The 9,878-nt window shown below is 37.7% G+C and overlaps 1 protein-coding gene across 1 annotated transcript in view; it reads left to right on the top strand.

Annotated features, from left to right (window-relative positions):
• LOC111576983 (protein APCDD1-like) overlaps positions 1–9,376 on the top strand; it is a 34,720-nt gene extending 25,344 nt beyond the window's left edge. The window contains exons 4-5 of the mRNA XM_023283008.3: positions 5,616–5,937; positions 8,343–9,376. Coding sequence (XP_023138776.2) covers positions 5,616–5,937; positions 8,343–8,806 — 786 coding nt within the window. The 3' untranslated portion in view covers positions 8,807–9,376. The remainder of the gene's footprint in view (positions 1–5,615; positions 5,938–8,342) is intronic.
• Positions 9,377–9,878: the final 502 nt, after the last annotated feature.

Here is a 9,878-nt window from a genome sequence, read left to right as displayed (position 1 = left end):
AAGTTTATATTTTAAATGATTTACCATGTGAGCCCAAGAAGACTTCAATAAACTCCCTCCATCCCCTGGACACAACATATTTTATTACCATGTTAAATCTTTTTTTTTTTTTATGTTTTTGAGTTTTAATCATAGTTTTAGCATAGTTTTTTTCTCTTTGCTTTTTTTAGTTTTGTTATCTGTGTAAAAGGTGCTAAACAAATAAAGTTGAATTGATAAACTGAATAATTGACTAACTCATGATTGTGACAACAGAAGTATTTTCATTGTGATTTAAGGGTTTATTTCATTTTTAAGGTTGGGGTTAAAATCTTGACAGAAAAAGAAGATTAAAGAAATAATCTACATAACAAAAAGCAATTAAATCAAAGGGGAAAAAAATTAATACAATAAAACTTCTAAAAAGTTTTATTAAAAAGATTTGAGAAATTTAAGATGTAATTTTCTAATTAAACATTTAATTTTTTAATTAAATGTTTTGTCTTTTTAAAGGTTTAATAATCTAATTAAATGTTTTGCATTTTTTTTAATGTTTAATATTCCTCTTGTTTAATTATATTTTTTAAATCTTTAATTATGGAAAATGTTTTATCTGTAATTTTTAATGTTTGTATTTTAAAAATTTTGTTTAATTTCATAATGACATGTATTGTATCTTGTTGAATTATCTAATTCAATATTTTGTCTGTTTAATAGAATTTAATTGTATTTAATGTTTAACTCTATTAAACAAAATATTGAATTAGATAATTCAACAAGATACAATACATGTCATTATGAAATTAAACAAAATTTTTAAAATACAAACATTAAAAATTACAGATAAAACATTTTCCATAATTAAAGATTTAAAAAATATAATTAAACAAGAGGAATATTAAACATTAAAAAAAATGCAAAACATTTAATTAGATTATTAAACCTTTAAAAAGACAAAACATTTAATTAAAAAATTAAATGTTTAATTAGAAAATTACATCTTAAATTTCTCAAATCTTTTTAATAAAACTTTTTAGAAGTTTTATTGTATTAATTTTTTTCCCCTTTGATTTAATTGCTTTTTGTTATGTAGATTATTTCTTTAATCTTCTTTTTCTGTCAAGATTTTAACCCCAACCTTAAAAATGAAATAAACCCTTAAATCACAATGAAAATACTTCTGTTGTCACAATCATGAGTTAGTCAATTATTCAGTTTATCAATTCAACTTTATTTGTTTAGCACCTTTTACACAGATAACAAAACTAAAAAAAGCAAAGAGAAAAAAACTATGCTAAAACTATGATTAAAACTCAAAAACATAAAAAAAAAAAAAGATTTAACATGGTAATAAAATATGTTGTGTCCAGGGGATGGAGGGAGTTTATTGAAGTCTTCTTGGGCTCACATGGTAAATCATTTAAAATATAAACTTGATATTCAGTCTAAGGAAACTGCAGAGCGACAAAAGAACCAACAATATCTCCTGTTTTCTCCTTTAATGAGTCGACTCTTCTTGTGCTTTCAGACCAAAGAACTACAGACTCTTCACAACCTGCTCAAACTCTTTGTACAAGACCTCACCACACGGGTCAAGAAGGTTTCCATCTCATTTCTACTCTGAAGCTCACCTTCTCCTGCTCAAACTGCTGACAAATGTTTCTGCTGCTCTAAAGTCTGGTCTCCAGAACTTCCTAAAAACTCTCAAAGTCTCTTCTGCTGCAGGTTGCTTTGTAGAACTGTTGCAGAAAACCTCACTAAACCACATGGAGGGGCCTCAAGATAGTCGTCCAAATGAAACCATACAAAAACCAAACTAGCACAACCCAAACGCTAAAGTCTCCTGCAGCCTACCAGAGAACCTCTGAGAACAGAGAATCAGGACAGGAACTCTTACCTTCTGGACAACCAACGTTGGTTCTCAAACAAGAATACAGAATGTGTCTGACCAAAAACCTCTGAAGACTCACTACAGCCAAGATAAAGACACAAATCAGCTGTACCAAATCCACTAATCACTGCACACATTAGCACCATGTGCTAGCTGTGGCTAAAGAACCTCATTTACCAAGACAACTATCCAGTACAAAGCCCTAAAACACACCAAGAAACACATTAAAGACGATTTTACTGCTGGAAGCTGCAAGCCAATGCCTAAAAAACAAGCTAAAGCAATGGAGCCAAACCCAGTTCAGTGGTGAAGAGAAGCAGAGGAAATGTTTGTCTGCAGCTAAATAAAGCAGGAAGACACTGAGCTGCTCAGGTGTTCCTGATAACACCAAGCTGCTCAGGTGTTCCTGATAACACCAAGCAGCCACCTGGACAGCCAATAGGAACGCAGCTTACTGGAAGTCCAGAGGGCTGGGTTAGTGAAGGAAATTTAATTTAAAGTTGAAGCAGAAAGTTAATAAAGAAAGTTGAAAACCACCTTCTGATACCTGAAATCTCTGAGTTTTCACACAAAGAACACCTGAAGATGTCAAACTGGTTCCATAGTAGAACACTCATTGTAAAAACGTCATAGTATGGTGTGTTGCTCAAAAAACATTAGGACCCGGCTGTCAGGGGACAAACATGTAAGAAACATGAGAACAGAGAGAACCCAACCAGTAGGTCACAGTTTATCATCCCCCAGTCATCTCCTGAAGTCCATATGGTGAGAGACATCAGTATCTGGTTGTTAATTTACCAGAGGATGCTTATAATCATGCTGATGTGGTCTGTACTCTACAGTATTTTAGTGACTCATTAAATGCCTAAGTTGTTTTTTTTAAAATGCTTTTTAGTTTTTAATAAACATTTAACAGCCTATATGTAATCAATAAATGGCCTTTGCCTATCTTAAGAAAAATTCACTCTGAACTCTGATATGTTAACAGTACTAAATAAATCAATAAATACATGCATACACACATAAATAAGTTGATACATTAACTGTGTTAAGATAAGATTTAGATTTTTTAAAAAAAAAAAAGTTGTTTATGTTTTTGCAGAATCCAGTATTGCTCACTGGTTGGTCATTACATTTTATTAGTTTGATTTCACTGTTTAAAATGATGCCACCTCTTTTCAGACAGAACCTGTGATAATAAAACTATACAAAATTTTTAGTTCCGTGTTAATAAAGCACTTAAAGCTTTAAGTATGGCTAAATGCTTTTTTCAAAATTAAATATATCACTCCTTAGGTGGTAGTGGCCCCAAGTTCAGTAAAGTTGGAAAGATATTCACAGATTCAGACTTCCAGCATCAATAACTCATTAGATATAGGTTGTCAAAACATAAACGGTGCCTCTTTCCCATTGTTGCAAGGCAGACAATGTGCTACAAGCCCAGTTTTATCAAAAGTAGCTGTCTTTCAAGCTACAGGAATAACATTGGTGTCTATGGAGTGAACAGGATCCGTCTGCAATTTGCAAAATCACTGCAACAGTAAAGAGAGACAAATATTCAATAACTTCACTCTTATACATTGTAGTGTCACTAAAATCACTGCAGCCTTCAACTGGCTCCTGTTGACAAAGTGTTTTAACAGAAATGTAAATGCTGTAATATGATTCTTTTAATGAACCATGTAACTTGAATGGATGTGATGCTGGTGTGACCACAGTGCACACGTCTGATGTTGCTCACAGTGGTCCAAGGGACGCTCAGGGAGTTTGTGTGTTTGTTCAGACTCATGAAAAATTACAGGGAACATTGCATGGGAGCATACCAAAAATATAAATAGCTGCCACTGGATGGTGCATTGATAACAAGCTAAATTAACAACAATAAATAATAAAATCAAATCTACATATAAAACAAGACGAGATATATACAATACAGTGTGAGAGGTAAATGAAATCAAATAAAAACCAATAAAACAGAATAAATATAGGTAGGAGATTACATTAAAAATCAGCCGTTTCCATCTAGAACAGTCATTTACAACTTTAACAATGTCTAGACTATTTCTGGTTCATTTAATGTTGTCTTCTTTGAAAGAAAATGCTTTTCTTTCAAAAATAAGGACATTTCTAAGTGACCCCAAACGTTTTAACAGTAGTGTACCTCTCAGTGATGTTCAGTGGCAGCTTAAACCTTGAGCTTGTGAACAACTTTCAGTCTCAACAGCTCATTGATCTCATCATATGAATGGTTCATAGTAAAATTTTCAGGTGTTGTTGGTTTTTGTGATCTCACGTGTACAAATTAGCTTTTGTATTCCCATTTTTAGAGGCAATTTCATCTTCATTAGTACATAAAGTTCGAAAAGTGTTTTAGTTGCATGCTTTGTCCAGCAGACGGCACTGACAAGTTAATTTTTCTGTCGGAAAATCCTTCTCTGTACGTACTGTATCCTTGTCACAAAATAAGCTATGTGGAGTTTCCGTGTTAACAAGTTTGTTTTACTGATGCTCATCAAAACACATTATGCGTGTCACTGATTTTCTTCCTCGGGAAACATTTGCATTGTATTTGGTCACAAACTCCCTGCGGTATCTGAGAAATGCTAGTCAGATGTTTGGCTTTGGTTAGGTAAAAACAAACTAAATTGTCAGAAAGAAAGAATGACTGCAATATTGTATATTGTATTGTTTTCCAAAAAATTTGATTATGTGCCTTTTGAATCCAGTGTCATTGTGTGTATCATCTCCATGATTTATGATTTCATGTTTTGTTTTTGGGGCTGCACAGTGGTGTAGTGGTTAGCACTTTCGCCTTGCAGTGAGAAGATCCCGTGTCCCGGCTTTCCCGGGATCTTTCTGCATGGAGTTTGCATGTTCTCCCTGTGCATGCGTGGGTTTTCTCCGGGTACTCCGGCTTCCTCCCACAGTCCAAAAATATGCTGAGGTTAATTGATTATTCTAAATTGCCCGTAGGTGTTTTGTTGTTTTGTTTTGTTTGTCTCTGTATGTGGCCCTGCGACAGACTGGTGACCTGTCTAGGGTGTCCCCTGCCTTCGCCTGAGTCAGCTGGGATAGACTCCAGCCCCCCCCCCCCCCCCCCCCCATGACCCTAATGAGGATTACGTGGTGTATAGATAATGGATGGATGTTTTGTGTTTTGTTTTTTTTGTCTTGTATGGCTCAGTGGTTTCCAGAGTGAAGAACATTTTATAATTCTATCTACAAAGACTTGATCATTGGCTTTAAAGGCATTATGAGTAGAATTAGTAAGTGATCAGAGCTCCTGCTGCAGAGCTCTTTCAGCACCCCTGTGTTTTGTGGTTGGTCACCGTATTTTTAGTGAATTTAAGGAAAAACCTTTAAAGTGTAATAGCTCAAACAAATTTATTTCATAATGAAGTTTATTTAATTTTAACCTGTATTCTGAAATTCATCAATCAGCAGTAACTTTAATATTGTTAATAATGCATTTATATAACACATTTGTGCTTCATGATCAGGCTATATGAGAAAGTGAATTGAAGCTAATACAGCAAAAGCACCATGACACTCTGGACTTACAGGATGAGCTTACATCCACTTGTTTTTTTTGTTGATACTGACTTTATTTAAAGTACCTAAATTGTTTCTGTAAGTAAATTTGAAGCTGAAATAGGTTTTATTTGTTACATTCAGGGTTTTTTTTTGTTGGTTTGTCTTCCCATCTATGTTCACACACATACTTCCGGCCCTTTTCTATTTTCAGAATCATGACCACGGCTGCATTGCCTGTCGCATCATCTACCGCTCAGACGAGTTCCACCCTCCCATCCTGCCACCGCGTGCTGAGCTGACCGTCGGGCTGTACGGTCAGTGGGTTAGCCAGCGCTGCGAAGTCCGCCCTGAGGTCCTCTTCCTCACCCGCCACTTCATCTTCCATGACAACAACCACACCTGGGAGGGCCATTACTACCACTACTCTGACCCTGTCTGTAAACACCCCACCTTTACCATCTATGCCCGCGGACGCTACAGCCGAGGGCTTCATTCCACCCACGTCATGGGTGGCACAGATTTTGTCTTCAAAGGTATTTCTGTCTTATTTACAGTCTTGCCAGTAATATTTTTTTACATTACCTGTTCAACATTTTGGGAAATACAGTTGTTCTTTTTCTTGTCAAGTGTTAGATAAGATCAGATAAGATCTATTTTATTCATCCTGGAGGAAATTACTTTGCCAGAGAAGATTGATCCCAACCTTGTGTCTGTACAGTAAATACACTGCCTGTTCAAAAAGAAAAGTCACCACTTGGATTTAACTAAACAAATAGGTAAGAGCCTTCCATTAGATAGTTACTGCAGTGATGAATATGTTTCAGCTGCAACAACTTATTTAACCCTAGCTGATGCATGAGTAGCTTCTCATGTCCTAAACAACCATATTGGATGACATATCCTGTGGTTGTAGAAAGGATCTGTCTCAGAAAAGTCAAATTATTGGCCTGCATCAAGCAAAGAAAACAACTAAGGGGATTTCTGGAACTACTAAAATGGGGTTAAGAATCGTCCAAAGCATTATTAAAACCTGGAAGGATAGTGGAGAACCATCATCTTTGAGGAACAAATGTGGTCGGAACAAACTCTTGGATGATCATAATCAGAGATCACATAAACTTTTGGTGAATACATATCAAAAGAAATCAACAGTAGAACTTGTGGCTATGTTTCATTGTGAAAATAAGAGCATTTCAACATGCACAATGTGAAGGGAGGAGTTCAGGGAGCATGAGACATCATTTTCACACGTGGAGTCCAGACCTCAGCCCCACTGAGAATCTTTGGGATGTGCTGGACTTTGCACAGCGGTCCAACTCTCCCATCATCAATACAAGATCTTGGGAGAAAATTAATCCAACTCTGGACAGGAATAAATGCTGTGACATTGCAGAAGCTTATCGAAACGATGCCACAGTGAATGATTGCCATACTCAAAGCTAAAGGCAATCCAACAAAATATTAGAGTGTACAACTTTTTTTGGACAGGCAGTGTATAAAGCTATAGCCAGAAGAAGAATAGCTATAGCAGTAAACAAAATACAGCATGAGCTTTGGCGCTGCTGGTAGGCAGGTCCTCTTTTTTTTGTTTGCTTGTTAGTTCTTTGGTTCCTGAAGACGTTCTACCTCTCATCCAAAAGGCTTTCTCAATTCTGTCTGACTGATGGGGAGTCTCAGGTATTTATTATCACCCATACCGACAGTGTGAGAATGGTTGTGTTACTGCATATGGTGCTCCACTTTCCCACTGTTTCAAGATGGTTGTTACAGTTTATTTTTAGATTTCTTACTTCACTCAAACCATCTGTCCTTTTTGTCCAGAAATGTAACACTGCTATCCTAAAAGTAGTGTCCCTTTATGGAAAAGTCATGCTTTCCACATCCATGTGTGCTTGCAGACAGGTGGACTTAATTCTACAGTTTGTTGCTGTAAGATTCTGATGACCCCCAGCTTGGTGGACAGCAACATCAAGGTAACAGGGGAAGATGTCAGGATGTCTGCTTGTTTACAAGCTGCTTTTTTCGGACTGTGCTGTGCACATTGAGGAGGGTGGAAACCCCAAAACTGAAGTTTAAAGAGACTTACACAGACAATATCTGCTTTTTGACTCTCACCACCCACTGGAACATAAGCTTTGAATCATCATCACCAAGCTGAGAATGTTGATACCAAGAGACAAGAGAAAGAAAAGAGCATACACACATTAAGAACGCACTTAAAACCTGCAACTATCCCAGCTGTGTCTTCATCAAGTCAGATTGGGATCCGGAAAAGAAGAAAAGAGGAGCGAGTGTAACAACGTTCTCATCTGGTATGTAGCTGGATTGTCTGAGAAACTATGAGGTACCTTCTCCAAACTGGACAGTTAGGTTCTGAGGACAGGACTCAGCAGTCCACCTATATGTGAAGGAGAAAGGACACTCTGTTGTGGACAGCATTGTTGACATGCTGGACAGAGATGACAGATAGTTTGAGCAGAGTGAAGGAAGAAATCTATGTTTAACTGAAACAGCCCTCTCTAAACAGGATAGGAGGGCTGCATAAAATCCACTTCTAATGCATTCCTGACATCGCTCCTCTGGCAGTTTCACCAAAAGTCACATCTATAAGTCATGTGAGTTGAGGGTGATAAACCAAACTTTGTTGAAAACAAGGAAGAAGTCGAGTTGCCTTCATCCGGAGTACTTAAGCAAAGTTAAAATACAAAGCTTAAACCGCTGGCCTTTTTTCTGGTTAACTCATCTTCCCTGTAGTCGCACATCATTTAAGTTAACATGCTGAGCAGTGTTATCATAACCAACAGGAATGATGATTTAAACTGCACAAGAGGACCCAAGTTGAAACAGCAAACCTAATGCAATTGAAAGTTCAGAGTATGTTGCACCCAAGGGATTTTTTAGGTGACATTGATGTCTTTTTTGTGTTTTCCTTCTCCAGTGAACCACATGAGAGTGACTCCCATGGACTTAGCGACCACCTCCCTCCTCAACGTCTTCAACGGTAATGAGTGTGGGGCGCAGGGGTCCTGGCAGGTCGGGGTGGAGCAGGATGTGACCTTAACCAATGGTTGTGTGGCACTGGGCATCCGGCTGCCCCACACAGAGTACGAGGTCTTCCGCATGGAGCAGGACGCCCATGGCCGCTACCTGCTGTATAACGGCCAGCGTCCCAGCGATGGCTCCAGCCCGGACCGGCCAGAGAAGCGGGCCACCTCTTACCAGATGCCTCTGGTCCAGTGCTCCTCCAGCAGCCAGTCGTCTGACCACAGCCAAGGAGACGACACAGACAGGCCTCTGCCGCGCCATAATGACTGCACTGGATGTCACAGAGGCAGCCAGAGACACCGTATGGTGGCTCTCGCTGCATTCGTCTCTACTCTACTTCTCTTTTGGCAAAGTTAAAGAGCAATTTGGGCTTTTCCCACATAGAGACACAACAGGACAGGAGTGTGGATTTAAAAGAGAAACAGGGAAACTCTTTGTTAAAACAGCAAATATGAACTTTGTTTTGCTGATGCAGAGGAGGATAAAAACTTGTCTCTGAACCTCTGAGCTACTTCACTGCTGCACCACAGAAACTGCACTTTAGAGTGGAACCAAAGACCAGTGTGTCAGTTTTTCACAAATATACAAAGATGTCTTTATAGCCACACAGACCTGAGAATATATTTTATAAAGTGTATTCACCCATAACTATGAAATCATAGTTTTGTACTGCAAAAAGACACAATTTTATACATGGAAAACATTTCTACAGTGAATCCTTGACAATGACGTCTCTGTCTTGAGAAAATATGCTTATGAGTCACTGTTTATAGTAAAAGGTAACTACGTTATACATTTTAAATCCATGTTTTTACATATAGCTTTAAAGTATGGTGAAGTCAGCAGCAGGCTTTGGCCTTCTATTCCAAATAAAGATGGTGCTTTGAATCCAATAAAACTTTTTAATCTGCAGATAATCATCCTGAATGTGTTCTACAGAGAGGTGTTTTCATTCCCTTATTGTGTAGTTGTCTCTTTACTGGCAAACTCTTGGTTATGTTTCCAATGAAGCTATTTTTACTCTGCTGTGTTCCTCGGCAGATTTATGTGACAACCGGCATTGATTTGTCTGTCTGTCTGTCTGTTAGCAACATTACTGAAAAATGGATGAACGGATTTGGATGAAATTTTCAGGGAAAGTCAGAAATGACACAAGGACCGAGTGATCAGATTTTGGCAGTGATACAGCTTATAGTCTGGGTCTATTTGTTAAAGATTTCTGTATCATTGCTAGATGGCTGCATGGCGTCGCTGTAACTATGACAACAAATGAACACTATGTCAGCTGCCTGCTGATGATCACATGATTGCGATCCTACTACAAATCCACCGCTGCGGACCACAAATTTTTTAAAGATTTCATCCTTCAGAAGTCATACAACGACTGAGCAACTGCACTCTGAGTGCATTTCTTGTTAAACTATGTAAT

This window comes from Amphiprion ocellaris, chromosome 10, assembly GCF_022539595.1.
Source record: "Amphiprion ocellaris isolate individual 3 ecotype Okinawa chromosome 10, ASM2253959v1, whole genome shotgun sequence".
In the NCBI taxonomy this organism is placed as follows: Eukaryota; Metazoa; Chordata; class Actinopteri; family Pomacentridae; genus Amphiprion; species Amphiprion ocellaris.
The sequence above is the reverse complement of the archived record's forward strand: the minus strand, read 5'-3'. Positions and strand labels throughout refer to the sequence as shown.